This window comes from Lagenorhynchus albirostris, chromosome 4 (genome assembly GCF_949774975.1).
Source record: "Lagenorhynchus albirostris chromosome 4, mLagAlb1.1, whole genome shotgun sequence".
Classification (NCBI taxonomy): Eukaryota; Metazoa; Chordata; class Mammalia; order Artiodactyla; family Delphinidae; genus Lagenorhynchus; species Lagenorhynchus albirostris.
In genome coordinates this window covers 76,933,859-76,957,565 of record NC_083098.1, presented here as the reverse complement: position 1 = coordinate 76,957,565, position 23,707 = coordinate 76,933,859, and the positions used below count along the sequence as shown (strand labels likewise).

At 35.7% G+C, this 23,707-nt stretch overlaps 1 protein-coding gene across 4 annotated transcripts; it reads left to right on the top strand.

The window, feature by feature from the left end:
* Positions 1 to 129: 129 nt before the first annotated feature.
* On the top strand, positions 130 to 23,441 carry OCIAD1 (OCIA domain containing 1). Of its 4 annotated transcripts, none has more exons than XM_060148213.1 (9): positions 130 to 204; positions 1,728 to 1,790; positions 2,211 to 2,291; positions 6,742 to 6,795; positions 13,320 to 13,367; positions 14,853 to 14,988; positions 15,885 to 16,060; positions 20,086 to 20,238; positions 22,927 to 23,441. In XM_060148213.1, the coding sequence occupies exons 2-9, from the start codon at positions 1,733 to 1,735 to the stop codon at positions 22,962 to 22,964; spliced, it is 744 nt and encodes a 247-aa protein (XP_060004196.1). In that variant the 5' UTR covers positions 130 to 204; positions 1,728 to 1,732; the 3' UTR covers positions 22,965 to 23,441. The 4 variants fall into 4 exon arrangements, with proteins under 4 accessions (XP_060004196.1, XP_060004192.1, XP_060004194.1 ...); XM_060148209.1 differs by lacking the exon at positions 130 to 204 and adding an exon at positions 211 to 379; XM_060148210.1 differs by lacking the exon at positions 130 to 204 and adding an exon at positions 523 to 541.
* The last annotated feature ends 266 nt before the right edge of the window (positions 23,442 to 23,707 follow it).

The window sequence follows — 23,707 nt, the reverse complement described above, 5'->3', positions numbered from 1 at the left end:
CGTAGCCGCAGTGCAGCTCGTGAGCGCCGCCGGGAGTGGGGGAGGGTGGAGGAACAAACCGAAGAGGACGGCGAAGATTAACGCAGCTCTACGCAGATATTCCGAAGCTGTTCGCCTTTAGACTCCGCAAGGAGGTCTTGACGTCATTTCCTTCCGTAGGTCGCCAGTGCTTCCGGGTCGCGGTCATTTTGAGCCCGTATCTGGGTGAGTTCTAGGCGGTCGCGTTTTTGATCGCTCCCCACCCCCAACTCCGCTGCGGTCCTGGGCGTTTCCTGCACCCCTTTCCCTCCCCCCACCGACCCCTCTCGGGTCCCTTCTGGGCCTTCGGCCCCTGGTCGTCCGGGCTCGCCGCTCTGTGGCCCGCCGCTGTCGTCGGGAGGTGGGTGAGGTGACGCAGAAAGCCCCGTTCCGCCCCCCACCTACCCACTCACCACCTCTGCGCGGGCAGCCGCTCCCCTGCACCTTCCGCCATTTTCCCTCCTGCTAGGGTGGGCCGATCGCGATCCTTTGGGTCTCGGGCTCCTGGGTGCCTGTGACCAGGGTTGGTGAGGGAGCGTGTCTAGGGGGTGTGGATGGGAGAAATTCATGGTGACGGATGTGCGTAGGTGTTGCAGGTGGGAGACGCGGTGGGCGGGGGATGGGGTGCAGGAATCGACGGTCTCTTAATGCGGTTTTTTTCTTTGGGATTAGGAGATTAAAATGATGTTGTGTGAAGGGGTCTTGTCAACCCTAGCAGTCTCTCTGTTGGGAGAAGTAAGAGGTTTCCATTGTTTTCTTTTACGTTGGTTCTAGGGTATAAGTAGTTTATTAAGCAGTCTCCATCCATCCATGAATTCATTTGCCCTTTCTGATCTTGTTTCTTAGCGAAGGGATTGGCATGTAGGCCCTCAGTGATGAGTTACTGAGTAAGTGAATTGTGGAAGGGCCGCAGTTGCTATTCTCATCGCGTATGACGTTTCCTGTTTTCATTTACATTATTTTTAAGATGGGAGTAAACACGATCCTGTGTGAACATTCTGTAAAATGCGTAGCTATCTAATCTATTGGTCTCTTAAGGTCGGACGCATGGGTTAAAAATAATGATAAATAAAGTGTATGTTCTTGAAATGCTATGCATTTTTTATATCTCGTATATTTTTCTAGGTGTCTGTTTGGGGAGGGAGGAAAGTTTAGAGGCTACAGAATGTGCTGTTAGCTTCCCACCGCAGGGAGAACGATATGACGTCTTTGTTATTTCATTTTTTTGTAGTACTGCTTTGTAGAGGGGGTTTCCTGATGATTATTTCATTTTTAAAAGTGGAAGCCCAGAAAAGACTTGGGATTTTTCTTTCTCTTTTTGGAGAATTATCCTAATCATTGGGCGTATATTTCTGAGAGAATCCAAATATAGGATAATGTGAAATAAACCAGCCTCCAGAAGAAATATATGTCTTTTTAAAAAATTGGTAACCTTTTGTTATCTTAACTTGATATAATCAGTTGATAAATACTTACAAGGCATCTTTTCTTTTTCAGTTACAGGACCTAGTGACTAGTTCTAAAATAGTTAATAGGTTTGTGACTTTTTTATTTAGGCAGCTTTTTAAGTACTTCAGATGTAGAAGTACTTAGTAAATATTTGTTGATTGGTTGCCACGTAGACTAGTAATTTTACGATGCTATACCTTGATTTACTTTGGCCAATCTCAGTCGTTTCTAATACTTAACAAGAAATGTTTTCCATGCAGGAAAGATGAATGGAAGGGCTGATTTTGGAGAGCCGAATGCAGAAGTTCCAAGACCAATTCCCCGTAACTATCAATTAAGTATTTACAATTAGAAGCACTTTTTATGTAGAGAAATTTTCACTGCCTTGAATAACAGTAGCCACGGGGCTGGCTTCAAGGGTGTGTGACCTGTGCAGTTATACAGGGACCCATTAACGATCTACTGTGGCATCTTTAAATTCTTAATAATTTGAACAGAGGGTCCAAATTTTGATTTTGCACTGGACCCAGCCCATTTTGTAGGCAGTCCTGACTACATAGCCAGTAGAACAGTAGCACTAATTTTATGTTTGAAGTCAAAATTTGTTAAAAGTTTACAAGCCACTTATTCCATTTCTTCATTTAAAAAAAATGGTATACTTTGTTAATGTTTAGACTATGGTATTTTTAGACTTAGTTTTTCCATGGGTGTTTTAATGTTTGCCAATTTTCCTTGGTGAAAAGACATAGGGGCTGATTACATTCCAACAGAGGAAGAAAGAAGAGTCTTTGCAGAATGCAGTGATGAAAGCTTCTGGTTCAGATGTAAGTTAAATTTTCTAATCAACAAAATTTGACCTTTAGTACCTGAAATTATAATGATTTCACATAGAAGAAATAGGCAGACTTTTGGCATTAGTGTGATTATTGGTAAAAGGGTTTGATTAAGGAAATAGAGTTGAACACGTTTTATTTCTTTGTTTAAAATTTTTAAATTGAATTGTAGTTGATACATGATAATATGTTAGTTTCAAGTGTACTATGTAGTGGTTTGACATTTGCATATATCATGAAATGATCAGAATTGTGTGCATCTTAAAGTAATAATTTCTAGAACTGTTTCCAAGACCCTGAATTATTTTTGTTGGTAATAGTAATAGCATTTACTGAGTGTACATGGGTTATATAAAAATAACCCAATAAGGTTGATTACTATTACCCTTACTTTACAGATGAAGAAATTGAGGTTTAGAGATGTTAAAGGAGTTAGCTAGTGTTCCACAGCTGGTAAGCAGTGGTGTCTGGACTTGAAGCCAGGTCTGTCTGAAACAGGCTTATGATTTTAACTCTTAAACTTTTAACCATTATACGATAAAAACTGGTTAGTTTCTGTTTTATCGTTGTGAAATGGTATTACACTACCAGCTCTTGATTTCTAACTAGAGACCATATACATGACGATTTTATTTTTTAAATACAAAGAATGTTGAAAGCAACACAAAACATAATTTTCCTTTTGAATAGAACCCTGTTGTTGCTTCATGAGGTCACTGCAGTCCTTTCAGGTAAGAAGGTAATTCTAACAAAAAAGCAGGATGGAGGGGGTGACAAGGATCAGTCACCTGGTATTTATGCATATAGTGTGTAAGGTACTGGTATTTATGCATACAGTGTGTCAGCCTGGTATTTATGCATACAGTGTGTAAGGTACTGTGCTTGGAAGTCTGTCCTAAAGTAGTTTTATGATGTAGTTGAGACAAAGCTAACTCATGAAACACTGAGAAAGATTAAGTGCATAACAGCAATAGGAATTTTAAAAAGAGATCAATTAATTGGAATTGATTTAGCTTAAAAAAAGCCTTTGTTAAACAAATGAGACTTAACAACTAATAGGACTTCAGGCAAATGAAGAATGGTGGAGGAGCATTTAGATGAAAGGGATAGTTAGCAAAGGCAGAGTCTACAATAACTTGATCTCTACTAGAGCCTTGAGGCTGAACGGATTGGAGCAGAGCTCTTTTGTCGGGGGTAGAAAATAAACATAATAGCAAGGATAAGTTAAAAGTTTGATTCATTATATATTGTAGGTTCTTAGGCCAAGGGGATGATATGTAAATTTTTAAAGGAACATTAGTTAGCAGTGTGCAGAATGGGTTAGAAGGATGAAAAGGAGTACAACTAGTTGTATCTGCCCAAACATAAAGGTAATGAAAGAATCTACATAAAAGGCTTAGTTTAATGTGTATTGTATGTAACAGTAGTTCTCCACCTCTGGAATTGCTGAGAAGGTGTATGAATTCATATTTGTTTCATGCATCTTTTATTTTGTGAATATTTCATACATGTGGTTTCCGAATGAGACAGTGTAGTGACTTATAAGGGCATAGACTCTGAGGCCTGACTCTCTGGATTCAAATTATAGCTCCATCACATATTAGCTGTGAGATTTTGGAGAAGTTCTTGATGTCTGTATGCCTCAGTTTCCTTATCTGTTAAATGGGGATAATATTAACCTATCTCATGGGATTAATTAATTCAATTTAACTTATTATAAGTGTTAAGCTATTAAATGGATGTTAGTGCTTTTGTGATTAATGGAGTAAGAGTTTCAATTGAAAACAATTATGAGTTTAGAGAAGCGTTTTGCTAGTGTAAGAGAAGAGTTAAAGGAATTTTATGGGTCCTTGTGTTGGATATGAGTGGGGCCATGGTCATAATATAAAGTAGCATTTGGTCAGCAGTGTTATTGATTTGCCTAAAGAAACATTATTTAATAGACTCTGGAATGGGAGTCATTGTACAATGGAAAAGGCCACTGACTTGGGAGTTAGAAGGCTTGGATTTTGATCTAAGCTCTACCACAAACTAACCATCTGTGTTGCTTTGAGCAAGTGACTTGTTTTTTCCGGATATCAGTTTACTCTGATTAGGTTGAAGACTAGATAATCTCTGAAGTCTCTTTGAATTTTACCATTCTCTTTTTCTGTGACAATATATGAGTTGGAAAGAGACCTTAGTTCTAATCCATTACCCTTTATAACATGAAGTTAAGAGATTTATGCAAAGACATAGTGGTGAATGGCAGAACTAGTACTTGAATCTCCTTAACCAGACTATTACTCTTTGCATTATGCCATCTTGACCTAAGAAGCGAAATGGGGAAAATATTGTCCATTGTAGAGATGGCCAACGAACTCATTGCCTTTTACCTTTATATGATTCTTCAGTTCTTCATGTTGCAGTTCTTGAACCAGGCTGAAGGAGGAAGATGATTGCAAATTGTACTGATGCTATAATTTTAAAAGATTATCCTTTGAAAAACCTTAATTAATAGTATATGAAGGCATTTTAACCAACTAACATTAGATCATTCTTCTAGCAAAGGTAAAATCTGTTAGTATGTAATAGAGCAAGGATTTAAACCTTAGGGTTTCTGCAAATTGTGTCTGATGGCAAAGCTAATGCCCTGTTCTTGAGTTATGGATTTTAATCGTGAATATTAATGATTCAGATGCTTAATGATTTTGGTTCTTAAATTGCCCATGTACAGTCTAGACCAGGGATGAGCAAACCACGGCCCAAGGGCCAAATCTGTTTGTGTATGGCTACGAGCTAAGAATGGTTTTTACAATTTTAAACATTGAAAAAAATCAAAAAAAGATTTCATTACATGTGAAATTCCTATTTTTGCATCCATAAGTAAAGTTTTATTGGAACACAGCTGTGTTCATTTGTTTATGGATTGTCTCAGTGCTTTTGCTTTAAAATGAGTAGTTGGGACAAAGACTGTGTGGCCGACAAAACCTAAAATATTTACCACGTGGCTCTTTACAGAGCATTTCCCAACCCCTAGTCTGAAACTGCACTCTCCAGTGTGGCAGCCACATGTAGCTATTTCAGTTTAATACAATTTACAACAGAAGGGATACAAAGGAAAATCAGCAAAGGGAAAGGAGTGTGGGTGAAATCCAGAGGAGACCAGGCACAAGCTTCTAAGAGTCCTCTCCCAGTGGTGTCATACAGAAAGAACGTGCTAAATTTCTCCAGTTGCATGTTGTAGTAACACATGTGAGGTGTTACCTACCAAGGATTCTCATTAGAGACTCGGCACCCCCGGTTTTTATCGGGGTCTCGCCACATGGGCACACTCGGCCTAGCAGGTAACAAAATTCCAGACTTCCAGAAGGAAAGGAAGTGTTCAGTATGAACTGTACTTGTACAAGCAGTTTGGGCAGAGTGAGCCACTTATCATTCAGGTAAAGATTTATATCAGTTTACCAGTTAAGCTCCCAAATATAAGCTAAGGACCAACCTTGAAAGCAGGCCTTTGTAAGGAAAGCAGTTTTAGAGCTGTTATGTTAAATCTTTCCTGCACACTACCTGACTGGAAAACACAGATATAGACTGCACTCATCGTCAAAGAAAATTCTGTTGGGCACTGTGGGTGTAGAAGACTGATTTCTTAAATTATGAGCCCCTTTGAGATTATGATGAGAGCTTTGGATTTTTCACTCTGGGTTAATATGCATATGTATGTCATATTTTCATTTAGTTTCACAGATTTCACTGGTTTAGGAGAAAGAGCATTAGTATTTAAAATATATGCTTTCTAATTCTTGCCCCAATCACCATATGATTTTGGGCAAATAATATGTCTTGTGTATCGGTTCACTCAGTGTAATAAAACTTGAGATCTAGTATCAGACATAATTCTTTGGAATCTGGAATCTGTCATTGAAGTGGCTGTGTGGCCTTGAGCAAATTACTTAACATCTCTAAGCTTCAGTTTCCTTATCTGTGATAATAGTAATAATAATAATAATAATACCCATTTTATAGAGATGTGGTAAAAATTAATGATAATGTACCAAAAGCACTTAGCATGGTACATGGAATTGAGCAGTTTGTAATATGCCTCTTGCTTCCCTCATCATTAATTCTTTCCCCTGTTTACTCCGGAAGTAACTTTTGGTCACTATGTCTATGTTGTTTTAATTGATGGTATTAGTGAATGGCTTTTTTAGATCCTAAATCTGGGTGGCCATTAAATTATACTGTTTAATAATTTGTCATATTTTCTTAAATTTAAAATACGTTTTATATTTCCCTGAGTATATACAGTACAGCTTTGAAAAGTGGAGAAATCTCTTAAAGATCTTAATTTTGCAACATAACTTCGTAACTGGTTTTACTGATATACATTTATCTATCCTAATGAACTCAGACAAAATCTTTTCCTTTTGTTGGTGTTGACAAATTTTTTTTCCCCTTATAGCTGTACCTTTGGCTGCAACAAGTATGTTGATTACTCAAGGATTGATTAGTAAAGGTAAATATTTTAAACTTTAATTTTGTTTAGCACTTTGGATACCATCGTGTTTTTATGTGTTATTTTCCTGATCTTTAGATAAAGGACATATGGTAATGTATCATATTAAAAATTATCACTAAAAAATTACTACAACATCAGAAGAGTTGTCTCCATGAACCCAGACTCACATATCAAATTTGAGGATTTGATGTCCATTAACTGTAGCACTGTAGCAACATTAACACTATAAGCAAGAAAGTAACTAAAAGCCAGTGGTAGTTTACAGGAAGGCAGAGAGACAAACCTGGTCTAGGTAGACCATCCATACAACTTATCACCTAGGAGCTTATAAGAAATGCAGATTCATGGGCCCCATCTCCGACCTATTGAATCAGAGTCTTTGAGTTATAGAGCTCCAGCTGATTCTTGTGTACCAGTTTAAAGACTAGGAGTTCCGTAGCTCCCTCAACCAGCTTTGTCTTATAATAATGGGGGGAGTGAGAGTCCGTCCTTGTCCAAAATTCTATTGGTTTAAATAGTGAAGTTGAGTTTGGGTATTAAATGTATCAGTCTCTACATCTTTAAATTTAGTAGTGTAAGCAGTAGAAATATTCATTACATTTATTTTGTAATAAATAAGTTACAAATTTATGGGAATTAGAAGGTATTCCAGAAAAGGATGGTTACCTTAGGATGGCCTTTATATATTCTAGAAAACTGTGCTTTAAAAACTAGCTCCTCCTAAAATGTTACTAAGATAGGAAGTTTTAGCCTTTTCATATTAGCAGTATGAAGTACTTAGAGAGTAGTATTGACACAACTAGTTGAGAAAAAGTAGTTTTGGAGGGAAATGGAAGGATTTTTTGAAGTAAAATTTTGTTTTTGTTTGGAGAATTCCCAAAGAACCTCATTACAATGTGCTACCATGACAGGAATTTTAAAAAGGCAAACAAATCAAGATATATATTCTTATTTGTAATATACTCTTATTTGTCTTTTAGGACTAGCTTGTTTTATAGACTAGAATTGTTTCTATAGTGTGAAACAGACATTCTATTACTTTTTTTTTAAAAAAAGTTCTTTTTTAAAAAATGATTACTTTTTTTTTTTAAATTTTTTTGACTGCGTCGGGTCTTCGTTGCTGCATGCGGCTTTCTCTAGCTGCGGCGAGCGGGGGCTACTCTTTGTTGTGGTGCACGGGCCTCTCGTTGCTGTGGCTTCTTTTGTTGCAGAACATGGACTCTAGACGCGCGGGCTCAGTAGTTGTGGCACGTGGGCTTCAGTAGTTGTGGCTCACGGGCTCTAGAGCGCGGGCTCAGTAATTGTGGCACACGGGCTTATTTGCTCCACAGCATGTGGGATCTTCCCGGACCAGGGCTCGAACCTGTGTCCCCTGCATTGGCAGGTGGATTCTTAACCGCTGTGCCACCAGGGGAGTCCCTAGTCACATTACTTTTAAGGAAAAACTTAGGACTGGAGAAATTATAGTGTCTGTTATTGTACTGCCCATTTTATTTATCTTAGTCTTGTCAGTCATTAATGATTGGAGCTAGACCTGGGGGCGGGGGTGGATTATACAAAAGAAATTAAGAGCTGCTAGTGGTTCATGTGAGGAAACAATGTGAATACAATGTTGAAGCAAATGGAGAATATAATTTAAATATTTAATAAGCTTCTAAGTTTTGCGGTAGGGACTCCAAGAGCTGTAGGTTTTCAAAGAAGATCTCTGCAGAGGTACTGTAATGAAGGAAAATTTCTTGAAAGAAGTGAGTTTTGAAGATGGGCAGGATTTAGATTAAAAGAGATGGAAGAATATCTCAGGAAGGAGGGACCTGGTTATCAGAAGAATAAGCATGACTATTTGGGTGAGCAGTCAGGAGACTGACATGGCTAGAGTGGCAAAGTCACGCAGGGAGGAATGAAAACGTATAGCTAAGGTAGAACCAGGAGAAATGGTAATTTTGAAAAGGTTACAAAGAAGAGAAAATTTTGGAACTTTGGGGGTTACATAGAGTAGGAGACTTTGGACAGCTTGAAGGTAAGGCAGAAGCAGTAAAAATTGGAAGGGTCAGATTGTACCTACTCACTTAGATCTTATATCTTCAACAATAAAATTATACCATTGCTGGGTTTTTTCCCTAGCTTGGGAATGCCTTGCTCCTACATGTAGCTAGTTATACACATAACCAATCCAGAGAAATTCCCTTTTTCTAGTTACACACACATCTTTTTTTTTTTTTTTTTTGAGTACATCTTTATTAGAGTATAACTGCTTCACATGAATCCTCCTGAAAATATCAGGACCTAGTACTGAGGTGACAGATTATTTTGTCAACAGCCAAAATCCTCTTGGACTCCTAGTCACCATCTCGTGATTATTTGACTTGACATCCGTGGTGATCCGTGCCTCTGATTTCATTTGCAAAAGTCATGCCATGAACAACAACGTGATAAACATCTTTCTCTGTAAATTGTTCATAGTGACTGAGCCTGGAGCCTTTCAGTGGAATTTATAATCCATTTTTTGGAAGGGATAAATTGTTGAAAATGACTTAACCTGATGTGTGGAATAACATTTTCTATACAGCGTGTCACATGTTACCTTTATATTTTTGTCAGGGTTGTTTTGTTGTTGGGGTGTTGATACTTTGAGTAAAAAACACAGAAAAGAATATTGAGTCATATGTCACTCATGTAACTATCTCCCAGAATTAAGGGCTTTCAGTATTGTTGAAACTGTACTGGGTTCTTGTCTTTTGTGGGGTGAGGTGTTTTAATTAAGAAGTCAATCTCAAAAAAAAAAAAAATTGAGAGAGACTTTAGAAAAGGAGTTCAGAATCCACCAAAACAATTTGCATTTAATCAAAACGCCTAACATTCTGTGTATGATTTTATCCACAGGGTCATACTCTACATAGTCTTAGCTATTCCCACTCTACTCATTCCTTTTCTATCAAAACATTTAAACATGCTCAGGTCATTTCTAACTTGACAACATAAAAAAGAAAAATTTTCTTTTATATCCCTTTACAGTTGCTCCTGCATTTGAAGCCAGACTTCATGAATGAGCACTTCACTTTTTAAAAAAAAATTATTTATTTTATTTATTTATTTTTGGCTGTGTTGGGTTTTCGTTGCTGCGTGCGGGCTTTCTCTAGTTGCGGCGAGCGGGGGCTACTCTTCGTTGCGGTGCGTGGGCTTCTCATTGTGGTGGCTTCTCGTTGCAGAGCACGGGTTCTAGGGCTTGCGGGCTCTAGAGCACAGGCTCAGTGTGACACATGGCCTTTGTTGCTCCGAGGCATGTGGGATCTTCCCGGACTAGAGATTGAACCCACGTCCCCTGCATTGGCAGGCAGATTCTTAACCACTGTGCCACCAGGGAAGTCCTGAGCACTTCACTTTTTATTCTTTCAGCCCACTGCAGTCTGTGTCATAGATTCTGCATATAGTCTGACATGTACTAAAACTCTTAACCAGTACAACCTCTTTGTTGCTTAAATTCAATGGATAGTTTTTGTTCTTGACCATTATACAACTTTAACCAATCCTTAAAATGTTCTCTTCCCATGGCTTCCATTACAGCACATTCTTCTGGTTTTTCTCCTGTCTCAGGCAACTTCTCCATTTTTTTCATATGTTTTTTGAGTGTCTGATAAGCACTATACACTGTTTTTGGTATATAGCACTAAAAGACAAAAACCCACGACCTCTTGGTACTTACATTGTAGTCTGGGTTTTCTTCCTTCACTTGTGTTGTTCTTCAGAGTTTTAGTTTGCCTTTGAGTTTTTAGTCTATTTAGTATCCAGCAATAATATATGGGCTTTGGTGACCATTTATTGCTCTAAATCCCCATCATTATCTCTAACCTAGATAATCTGCTCCAGAATCATATTCTGCATATCTCCACATGGATGGCCCTCCTACAGGCTCCTCAGATTGAACTCAAGTTCAATCCCAAACTGAATTCACTTCTCCATAAATTAATTCCTCCATTTTCCCTATGTCTGAATGGCAATACTCTCCATCCAGGAAACTGAGACATTATTTTTCATTTCTGTCCTTTACCTGCTTTGTCCAACGAATGTCCATTTGCTAGTATAGCTCTTAAATATTTCTGTAAACTGTCTCCATCTGCACTCCCGTTGTAGTTAATGCAACCATTTGTTGCCAAGAGTATTACATTAGCTTCAATAAATGTATTTGCCTCCGTTCTTGCTACTTCCCTTTAGAATATGGGCTGTCTCTGGCACCTGACAGGGCATAGTGCACCTAGTAGACACTCACATACAGGAATACCTCATTTTATTGAGCTTCACAGATGCTGGTTTTTTTTACAAATTGAAGGTTTGTGACAACTTTCATTGAGCAAGTCTTATCGACACCATTTTTCCAAGAGCATCTGTTCACTTCTGTGTCTCTGTGTCACATTTTGGTAATTCTTGCAACATTTCAAACTTTTTCATTATATTTGTCATGGTGATCTGTAATCAGTGACCTTTGATGTTACTATTGCAAAAAGATTACAGCTTGTTGAAGGCTTAGATGATGGTTAGCGTTTATAAACACAAAGTATTTTTTAATTAAGGTATGTACATTGTTTTAGAGACAGTGCTATTGCACATTAAATAGTATAGTGTAAACATAAATTTTATATGCACTGGGAAACCCAAAAATTTATGTGATTGCTGTATTGTAATATTTGCTTTATTGCAGTGGTTCTGGGACTCAACCTGCAATATCTTCGACTTATGTCTGTATTTGAGTGGATGAATAGCAACCATCACACCATATTCTTTTTGTCTTCATTCACTCTCTAGACTGTAAACTCTGAGGGTAAAGAGAGTGTCTTGTTTACTGTTATATTCCTGCTTCCTAGGGTGTAGTGCCTGTGTGTTGTAAGTGGTCTGTAGCTATTTGGTGACAGAATAAAGGAACGACTTTTTTGTATAAATGTAGATATTGTTACCATCCTCCCTTTTCTTCTCATCATCTCCGTTCATTTATACAATGAAGGAACTGAGGCTAACAGCATAAATCTGTTGTCTATTTTTATATAAAATTAAATCATAAAATTATATATACATGATGACAATCTTTTGTGTACCTTCTTTCAACATGGTGAGATTCATCCAGTAGTATGCTAAAACTGGCTTGTACCAGCTCCAGAGAGCTGATTATTAAAATTTCAGGAACTTGGCAAGCCAATTTTTAAACCATTGCTAGCTTGAAATTGGTCATGGGGCAGGTATTTCATCACAGAAATCGACTAACATTACAAATCAGGGCCTTTTATTTGGAGAGCTGGTTTACCAGCACATCACTGGATTCATCCACATTGTTGCATGTAGTTGTAAATTATATATTCTCATTGCATACAGTTTTCTGCTGTGTGAATATGTCATAGCAGTTTATCCATCCTTTTGTATGTTGATTGATAGTGTAGTTTCTAGTTTTGATACATATTTCCCTCATACAGATGTGTGGTTGACCCAGCACTATATTTTGAAGACTAATTTTTGTTCACTGCAGTGCAGTGTTACCTCTGTCATAAATCAAGTGACTGTGTGTGTGGGTCTGTTTCTAGACTCTTCTGATTTTGATTAGTTTATCTGTTCTTGTACTTATAACACACTGCCTTAATTACTATAGTTTTATCATAGATATTGGTATCTGGTGGTAGTCAGTTCTCCGTTATGTTCTTCAATATTGCCTTGGTTTTTCTTGACCCTTTGTGTTTCCACATGAATTTTATAATAAGCTTTTCAATTTGGAGAAACACTTTCTTTGATTTTAATTGGGATTGTATTGAATTTATAGGTGAGTTTGTGGAGAATTACCATCTTTACAATATTTAATCTTTCAGTTCATGAACATGGTGTGTTTCTCCATTTACTTAGCTTTCATTTCTCTCAGTAAATTTTGTAGTTTTCAAGATCTTTCATGTTTTTCATTAGATTTGTTCCTGGGGCTTTGATGTTTTTTGGTGCTATAATAAATTGTAGTTTTTAAAATATTGGGGGTTTTGTTTGTTCCCGGTATATAGCGGATTTTTTCATTTTTGTTTTTATTTTATTTTGTATATTGACCTTGTATCAAGTGATCTTGCTAAATTCACCTATTCTAATAGATTAGTCTTTTGATTTCTTCATATTTCTCTTAATGTTGAATTCTCTTTTAAATAGCTTCAGACTTCTTTGGTGTTATGGAAAGAGCTAATGTTATCAGATGTTTAAAGATCATCTGCACTGATCTTTCCTTGTATCTTTGTGGGTCGCTCAAAGCTGCTGAGAAATAGATACATCTTACTTTATACTGCACTGCTAAACTTATTGCTACTTTTGTCTCACATTATGAAAGACCAGATAATGACTAGCAGAAGTAGTTTCTTTGTATTTTTTACCATAATTTCTGTGCCATTCTCTTATATACTCTTAGCATAAACTTGGCATAAAGCTTTTCTTTTACCTCAGTAAAAGATAAAACATCTTAATTATGTAAATGGAACAGTGTTACTCAGAAATATTTACTGTTTTATCTTTAGGAATCCTTTCAAGTCATCCCAAATATGGTTCCATCCCTAAACTTATATGTAAGTATGAACAATACTAGTTCTCTTAGCTTTTCTACCTAAGTAAAATAACTAGCTTTTATCAAATGTTTTGTGTTACTAATAACAGTTATTTGGTTATTTGTTTTGACAAATCATTTTTTTTTGATATCAAGTATTCTTTTATTTGTAATGTATTTTTTTTTTTTACATCTTTATTGGAGTATAACAAATCATTTAGTTTAAGCTTTTCATCAAATGGACTACTTGGGCATTTTATTGTTAGAATTAAAAATCATGAGCTACTTGAAAGAGGCTTTTTTTCTCTTTTTATAATGCAATAGAACTATTTTAAATTATTTTGTTAAATAATTATATCTTTATTATATTAAAGATATAATAATTTAAATTATATAATTAAAGATATAAAATTTGAAAGTAAGTTCTCTTGGTCTGTGAGGAAGGAAAGTTGTCCAGCTATTCTGATTAATCAAAATAAAGTGTATTTTAAAATAAAGCATAATTTTTAAAAACCTCTTTAATTTACAATCAGTAAATAAACATAACTTACATTTATAAGCATAGCTTCTTTACATTTTATAATATGGTTGATAGAAGAGATACTAAATTGCCCTGAAAAGGAGTACCTGAGACTTTCTATGAATCTTTCCAGGGTAGTCTCTATTAAATAAAGATGCAACAATAGCCATATTTAGGTACACTTCATAATATATTATTTTAAGGCATTTGTTGCACCTGATTTAAAAAATAATCTTATGAAATTAGCTGGGCAAATGGTGTGATTCCCATTTTATAAGGAATGAAATGGCCTAAATCCTTGTGACCAGGCTAGAACTGTATTGTTTTGATTCTTCATTCCATTATACTGTTACCACATTTTTCCTATCTGTATTAATAAAGTAATTAGTAAAGTAGAATTTATCTTACAGCAGCTTTATTTTAACTTATTTTATTTTGTGAAAGTGAATTATATCTACCGACTCTTTTTGTGAACTCTGAATGTGATTTAATATGGTACTTTTTCCATTATTTCAGGAAATCCCAGTTTTTCCACACCAAAGACATATTTAGAACCATATATTTTTTAAAATTTTTATTTATTTATTTATTTATTTTTGGCTGTGTTGGGTCTTTGTTTCTGTGCGAGGGCTTTCTCTAGTTGCGGCAAGTGGGGGCCACTCTTCATCGTGGTGCACGGGCCTCTCACTATCATGGCCTCTCTTGTTGCAGAGCACAGGCTCCAGACACGCAGGCTCAGTAGTTGTGGTGCACGGGCTCCAGACGCGCAGGCTCAGTAGTGTGGTGCACGGGCCTAGTTGCTCTATGGCATGTGGGATCCTCCCAGACCAGGGCTCGAACCCGTGGACCCTGCATTGGCAGACAGATTGTCAACCACTGCACCACTAGGGAAGCCCAAGAACCACATTTTTTAAAATGTTCTTTTAGAAAAGGTTTTTGTCTAAAGAGGCATATTGAGTTACACTTTTTGTTTATTTTTACTAAAAGTTGCTTGCATCATGGGATACTTTGCTGGAAAGCTTTCCTATGTGAAAACTTGCCAAGAGAAGTTCAAGAATCTTGAGAATTCCCCTCTTGGAGAGGCTTTACGATCAGGACAGACACGACGATCTTCACCAACTGGGTAGGCCATTCAGATCTTATTAAAGGTTTTTCATTTTAAATAAAAAATTATAACTAGATATTGCCGTAATTGAGGGCATGAAACATGGCCTAACTGAAGCAACATTTGAAACTTGTCATTTTGCTGCAAGCTAAAGCTAATTTTGTTTTCAAAAGTAGAACAAGATTTGTTTACTTTTGTTTTAAGTATAGAGTTGCATTCTACTGCGAGTTCATGTCCCAGAATGAGAGATTTTAATTTGTCAAACACGTTTGGTTACTATATTTGACTTTTGTTTTGAATTCCCAAATATTATCAATCCCATCTCTTAACAGATTTCAGCTTTGTAATCCTTCTGTTGTTTACAATTGTAGGGAAATTGTGTAAGTATAGATAAATGAATCTGTCTGTCTTGATAGGTAGGTAAATAAATAATAAGGTGGTTAAGTAGATTTGGTAGATTGTCCTATCATAAATGGCAAACAGCATAAGTCGCATGAAAGCTAGTATTACTTACATCTACTTCAGCAAAATAGTGTTTATATGGACTGCTACCTGTGGAAGTAACTTCCCAATTAATGTGGGAAATGGACATATTTTCTGATCTGAAGTACTTTTTCTTTCCAAGAACTTTAAACACATTACAATGATGTCTAAAGCCTAATAATTAGAAAATTGGATATATATTTTCTCTTCTCTATAGTAAGAGTGACAATTTTTAAGTTGTTTAAGTGGATCAGAAGATATTTTTAATGTTTTTGTGGCAGAAACAGACTTTATTTTACTGTTTTAAATAACTATGTTAAAATTATATGATTCCTTTAGAAAATGACTAGTTCTCATACCTTAACACACTTCTTTAAATAAGGTATAGACAATAACCCGTGTTTTTTATACAGTATGATTTTCTTTTACAGGTACTATTCTCAGAAGCCAAAATATGACTCAAACGTGAGTGGTCATTCATCTTTTGTGACATCCCCAGAAGCAGACAACATAGAAAGAGAGGTGCTTCCTCGTTATGAGCCAATTCCATTCAGTGCTTCTATGAATGAATCTACTCCCACTGGTATTACTGATCATATTGCCCAAGGTAGAAACTTCTCTTGAAATGAATTTCAGCATTTTATGGTCCAACGTATGTATAAACTTTATTTGACGACTTTTTCTGCTGGATATCACCTATATGTTCCACCATCAGCCTAAACTCAGCATGTTTGTTTGCTCTGTTGTTCATTTGAATTCATTCTCCCTTCACTCAACATTTTTTGAGGTCTAATAGGTATCAGGCACTCTGCTAGGTATGGAAATAAAGATGAATAAGACCTAGTTCTTGGCCCTGAGAAACTCTTTGTCTGCTAGAACATATAGAAATATAAGGATAAATTATTAATATGTTCCATTAATTGAAAATACTAACCGTGTTTAGTGAAATAGCAAAGAAGAAATGATAAACTGTGCCACAGAGAGGCTTTAAAAATGTTACACTTGGTAGTGTGGTCTTAAAGGCCACTTTAGCTTCTTTGTAATATGAGAAAAATAATAATTACCTGCTTTACAGAACTGTTGTCAAGTGAGAAAATCCATGTGAAAGTGCTTTGTGAAGTTTGTGTAAATACTAGTTTTGAAGATCACATAATGTTAAGTGAAACCTTTGGATTAAGGCCTGGATATGAATTACTGACATTTGCTAGCTATTGTAACTCTAGGCAAGTAACTTGTAATTTGTGATCCCTGCCGTTTCTTGATCTCTTGAATGGAGATGATAATACCCTTAAAGAACTTTGGGAGTGAGATGAAATACAGAAATCAGAAGTAATGCCTGGAAGGTAGTAGGCTCTCAACAGATGTTTGCTAGCTTGCTTGCTTTCTTGCTTCCTTCCTTGCTTGCTTTCTTCAGTCTAATTCGCAGTGAAAGATGAATTAAAAACAGAAAATACAAGTTTACAGTTCCTTACCTAAAATCCAAAATGCTTTTTAAAAAACCAGGTTTTTAAATAATTAAATTAGTGATAAAAATCTGACCTGAACTCATTTTAAGCCCTGACCTAAACTGATATAACTCTATTGATAATGTTTATTTATCTTAGTACAATTTTTTTCTAGATTTTGTTGTAGAAATACTGTGTTTGCTTATTCATTGCTACTTCAATGGACATTAAGTAATAAGGGATATATATGGTAATGTTTTTCTAAAATCTGAGAAACTCTGAATTCTGAAGTATTTCTGACTCTGAGGGTTTGGAGAAGGGATTGTCGACCTCATAGAGTATTTGAAAACGTGTGCTTTGAAATAAGTACAATCAGCCAGTAACTATGGGGAGTAAACAAGGTTAAAGGAACATTTGGGTCTTCGTTTCTTTTGTTGAAGACAGGAGAGATTTGATTCTATATGTAGGTTAAAAGGAGGGAGGGGATATAGTGGAAAGAGAGGCATTGGTTATAGGTCAAATAAGGTTCCAAATGATGTGGAAAGTGTTCTAGGTAGGTCAGGGTATAAAGTAGCCATTAGCTATAAGAGGCTGTTTAATTAAAATCAAATCAAATTGAAAATTCATCAGTTCCTCAGTTGCTTTGGCAGCATTTCAATTGCTCAGTAGCCGTATGTGCTAATGGCTACTGTGTTGGACTGTGCAGATACAGATATAGAATATTCTCATCATTATAGAAAATTGTATTGGACAGTGCTGCTTTTAGAGCAAGAGTCCAGGTTGGTGAGGGGGGTATTAACTGAAGAGACAGGAGAGAATGGAAGTTAAGAAAATTAAAGAGATTCTTAAGTGGATGAAAGTTGTTGATAGTCTCTTAATCCTTAACTAACTTTTTTTTTTTCCTGAATGGTTGGAAACAAAGACATCTGATTAGTCAGAAAGGGAAGGAGGTAGGCAGCTTAGGAAGAATGGTTAAAGACATTATTTTATCTCCAGAGTCAGCTGTCCTTGTCCCTCACTGCATCTCCCGTTTCCCCAGTCTCCCAAGTTCAAATCCATTCTACTTCTATTCTAGCCAGGCACCAACGCTTTCCTTGCTATGTCTTGCATCCTTCCTTGCATTTCCATTAGAAAATTTCATTCCACATTACATAATTTCTTTGCCAAATGAAAACAGACAAAAAGGCCTTTGGTATCTGCCCACAGACTACAGCAAGGCCCAAATTCTAATATATTTTAAGTCCTTCACTGCAGCCATCCATCCATCCATGCTCTGCTACTCTGACCCCCCCTTGTTTAACTCAAGATTGCCGCTCTTAGTTCCCCACATGGGCCCACAGTGGCCTCCTTTGCTTTGCCCCAGCTGCAGTCCTCCCTTAACCAGGACATCCTCGTTTTTTGTTTGTCCTGTTTGTCCTCTGCTTTCTCTTACCAGGAATTGAAAGAGTTATTAATCTTTCAAAGCAGAAAGCATTCTTTCATAGTTGCTATGAGACTGTAGGTAGTGTGTTACAGTTAGATTTAAATCAACACTTTTTTACATTTTCCTGTTCCTTCCAGCTCTTTACAGTAAATCATGCTCCCTACATAATGCAAGATATTTTCATTTGGCTTTTATAAGTGGAAAAAATTCTCCCTAATCTTCTATCTAATTTATGTTTTCATAATTTGTCACAGAATTTCAGAACAATGAAATATTTTTCTTTTTGGTAAGGAAAAGTATTAGACCTGGAAGGAACTTTAGTGATAGATCATCTAGTTCAAACTTCCATATTTCACAATTGAGAAAATGAAGACTCAAAGAAGTTTAGTGATTTGCCCAAGGACATTCATTAAATGTCGGCAGAGTGGGAATGAGAACCTAGAATTCCTCACTACTAATCTAGTATATACTGTTCCCTTCAGAATTTAAAAAATATCATTTATGGTGAAGGGAAATGAGTTAAATAATTACTTATTACTAATGAAATGCAAAGTGCTTTTAAACCCGGTATACAGTTTCAATACTTTTCTTTTTTAGCAAGAAAAATATGGTTTTCAACCATGCTATATAATATTAGAACTAATTAGAAATTTAAATCCTCTCTGCTTTGTATCAGTGCAAGTGTATTTTGTAGTAAAAGATTGTAGTTGAATGCATTCAGTGTATAGTTATGTTGCTTTGAAAATTGTGATTATTCACTGGGATCTTACCATTGAGTTGCACAATAGTACCACTTACAAAAAATTCATATGGTTATATTATTAAAATTATAGGCACAATTTCTGTCTCATTAAAAACCTCTGAAAAATATTACTTTTGGAGTGGTCTGTTAGATTTTGTAAGTTAAGTAGTTCACTGAATGTTATGTTAGCATTAGTTAATTTCTTTAAAAATGTTTATATGGCCTTCCTTGCTGACTGTCTATTTTATAAACTATGTTCAATATTTGGTCCTGTCAACCAGTATTAAGAATAACAATTTCCTTATTTTTATATCAGTGTTTGGCTCTTTGATAATACATAATCATACTTTGATTTTCTTTGGGAGAGAGAAAGAATAAATGCTGGTTCTCCAGGTAAAAGTTGCCACTTTTTTCTGCCTCAGTATTGCATCCATTAGACCTGAATATGAAAATGATGTATACTCTGATTAAAGGCTATGTAATATTTTCAATAGCTATTTTCAAGTGTTTTTATTTAAATATAAAGAGGGTAAGGTAAATATCTTTTTAATAACTGGAGTTGTTTGCATATATGGACTCTGGATACAGGAACATTTAACTATGGAAATATTACTAAATAAAATCTATACTATGTCAAGTTTTGTTCAGTTGTCACTAGTAGAAAGTATTTCTCTTTACTTATATAAGCTGTATGAATAACTTCCCAGTTTAGAACACTGGCATTTCAATGAGTGAATTGTGCTGGTTTATATTATATCCATTCTTCTTCTGGCCATGGTTAGTTTTAAATTTTTTTTTATATTTTAAATTTTAGAAATAACAGCTTCAAAGTATAAGAGGAAATAGATTTCAGTTTTATAATTACCTTGGGGAAAATACAGTACCTTTGGAATGCTGGTAATAATTTGATCCTTTGTTTTACTTTATTTTTTTTGTAAGTAAGGAGCATATTTGTAAAATTTAGCTGCTTTTGGATTTATTCCATCCTTTTATCACCATTTATTAACTGTTTGTTGTTTTAGGACCTGATCCCAACATTGAAGAAAGTCCTAAAAGAAAAAATATAACATATGAGGAATTAAGGAATAAGAACAGAGAGTCATATGAAGTTACTTTAACACATAAGACTGACCCCTCAGTCAGGCCTATGCAGGAAAGAATGCCCAAAAAAGAAGGTATGATAGTCTAGTCTGAATCACTTTACGCTTTAGGATTGGAAACTGCAGCATTAGTTAAAAACTTTAATTATACTAACGTGTGATTTAATGCCTCAAGCAATTAACCAAAATAACATTTTTTTTTTTCAGAGAATAGCTACTTACCAGTTATTAGGTCTTCCTTTTTTCAAGTGTTCCAAAGGCCATTTTGTGTTAGAAAATAATGAAGTCCAAATAGTAGTATAACTTAAGACGGTAAGACTAGTTTTGTAATACAGTGTAGAAATTATACAAACATTTGACTATTTTCCCTTATGAGAAGCCACCCTGGGAACTGATATCATTTTTCAAATGATGCATCTATTGCATAAAACCAGACCTGGTGACCTAGTGGCTGTAATGCCACTTGTGGCAGAACCACAGAGTCCTGATTGAGTAATAAAATGATTTTCTTATATCATATCTATGAAGTCAAGATAGAGTTATATGCCTTACAAACCAGCTTTTAGGGCATTTCCAAAAAATGAGTTTGACTTTTTTTAACAGTACTTTTACTCTATAATTAATTAATATATACAGATTTTTTAAATGACAGTTTAAGTCCTTTTTGAACAGCTGTGCATTACCCAAAGTAAATTTTCTGATACCAAAAATTTACCGCTAGCAGAAGAGGTCATTTTTGAATAGGGGTTTGAAGCTGTTTCGATATAGAATTTTATGATGTCTTTCTTGAGGAATTTTAGAAGATGTGTCATTGTTTAAAAGTTTTCTATTTACTACTTTAAAAATCAAAGGAGGGAATAGGTCCCTGGTACCTTCTTGAGAGTCAGTATGCCACAGAGAATGCAAAAATAAATAAAAATCCTTAGTATTTTTTATTATGATCGTTCCTTTAGAGCCAGTTTTATTTCTGATTGTTAGTAGTTGTTTCATTTAGAAATCTGTTTTATAACAGTGATCCACCTCTGTCATGTTATTGTTGTTTTTTACACTTTTAAAATAGATTTGTAATCAATGATATTTGTTAATGTTTGTCATAAAAAATTTAATGTAGGGCTTCCCTGGTGGCGCAGTGGTTGAGAGTCCGCCTGCCGATGCAGGGGACACGGGTTCGTGCCCCAGTCCGGGAAGATCCCACATGCCGCGGAGCGGCTGGGCCCGTGGGCCATGGCTGCTGGGCCTGCGCGTCCAGAGCCTGTGCTCCGCAGCGGGAGAGGCCACAACAGTGAGAGGCCCGCGTACCGCAAAAAAAAAAAAAAAAATTAATGTAAACCTTATGCATTCAGTGGTCATTACTCTGTAATATGTAAAGACTTACCAGTACTCTGTTCTGCTAATTAATTTGAGGATTTAGACTGTAAGCTCCATGAGGGCAGGCAGTTAGTTTTCTCATTTTTGTAACCATTTCTATTGTATGTCAAGACTAAGAAAAGGGAATATTGTAGATGTGTGGCATTCGTTGAATTTGTGGTTTTGGCTGTGAACAGTCTTAAAGTTCTGTTATGTGACACAGTAAAGTGAAAGAATTTTTTTCTTTGTAAAAAGAAAGTTGATTTTTTTTGGCACTTTATATAATTTAAAGAAAAAACAGTTATGAAACACTTTGTGATTTTTCTAGGATGTTCTGTTTTAGAATCTAGACAGAAATTTGACAGTACAATGTAGATTCACTATGTCAGAAAGTGTCACTTAAAAGTTTTCAGTTTATGTGGATTATATTTATTGGTATTTACCTAATTAGAAATTATGGCAGAAATTTTAAATACCTAAGCACATTTTCAGTTAGCTGTCAGAGCAGTGATGTCACTACACATCACGTAGCTTCATGAGAATTCTGCCAGAAGCTCTGCCTTATACACATGAGGGAAGGAAAGCAAGGGGAAAAGGCAGAATATGAGGGGAAAGTTTATATAACGTCTTGGTATAATAACGAAATACTTTTGACTTCATAGACTTACTGAAAGAGTCTTGGGGAAGGGGTCCCTAGTTATATTTTGACAACTGCTTCTTCACATTGTTATGAATACTTCTGAAGAGGTATAATTCACAGGTGAAGGCTATGTAGAAGAGAAGCTAAAAGTAAGAGTAGAAAAGACAGAAAAACATGTTTGAAAATATTTCTTATAAAATGCAAGAATATTGGAGAGCATTTCCTTCTTGTACTGGTATTTCAGCTCCTGGGAGAGATTAAATTAATCACATCTGACCATTTCTATTACTATATTTTTGTGAAGAACAACATTCAAATGTTTATCATTGTTGTTACTTTTCATTTGCTGGTGACTTTTTTGTATGTGCTATAATGTATACCACACTCACTTAGTCGGTAAAGTTGTAAAGGCACCCAGGCTTTGGACCTAAACATAACTGTGTCCAAACTTCGGTTCTACCTGTTTGATTAAGCTTGTACCTTGGGCAAGTTACTAATCTGTTTTCCTTAGAATGGGGATTGTGTTTTCTTTATAAGGTTGTTATGCAGATCTAATACTTATGTAAAGGTCTTGATACAGTGCATTAGAATTTATGTCTAACCTCCAGTTCACAAAAGTCTAGCCAGCCCCCTTTTATAATTACAGTTTGACTCTCATGTGCATTTTTTCAAATCAGAGAGAAACATAACTTTAAATCATAATAATAGCAAACATAAAATAGTGCCTTTTACTTATGACTATTTGGAATCATCAATTATTTGTGCTTTTTTCCTAGTCAAAGTAAACAAATATGGAGATACTTGGGATGAGTGAAAAATTGCATCATTGGACCTACTGAAGGAGTTTCAATATCCAGCTTCATCTAGGTGGTCATGAACATCTGCATGCTTTGAGGTTAGCAGCAGTCTTCATAAACACATTTAAAACTAGAACCTGGGTTTTTGTGGTTTGGCTTATGAAGATGATGTCTTAAAAACTTACATTTTAGTGTTCATATTGTGTGAATTTATTCATTTGGGGGAACTCTTTGAATGATGGTAGTATACCATGATTGTACACAGTTTGTGAAATTGTATTAACAGGGCAAGGATGCTCTGTTATAAAACTATCCAGAGAGTGTAATGCTCTAGAATCACTGTATCTGGAAATAAATGAAATCTGCATGTTGAATGGGGGGGGCGGGCAAACATAATTTTAAGTGTTAAACTTTACATCAGAAATTATTAAAAAGCCTTACTCCAGTGTTTGCTGTATTCTCTGTATGGTAAATAAAATATAAAGGAACATGCATCTTCATTGATTTTATGGTTTTATTGTTTGCAGTCTTATTTAAGTACAATTATAAGTAAATGGTGTTTTGTAGGGATAGGAAATAGTCATCTGAATATTTAATGATGATATGATGAATGTGACTCAGGTAAAGCAGAATACAGGGAATAGCTCAATGCCTTAAAAAAGCAATGTTTGAAAAATTTGCAAATTCCAGGGGAATAAAAATTTGGTATACTTTCTTCATTATTAACCTAATATTTCTGGTTCAGGTGAATGGAAAATGA

Coding starts and splice junctions, on each gene's coding strand:
- OCIAD1 (XM_060148213.1), top strand. CDS start 1,733: ATGAATGGAAGGGCTGATTTTGGAGAGCCGAATGCAGAAGTTCCAAGA. Junction 14,989..15,884: donor CGACGATCTTCACCAACTGG/GTAGGCCATTCA, acceptor TTTCTTTTACAG/GTACTATTCTCAGAAGCCAA. Junction 16,061..20,085: donor TACTGATCATATTGCCCAAG/GTAGAAACTTCT, acceptor TTGTTGTTTTAG/GACCTGATCCCAACATTGAA.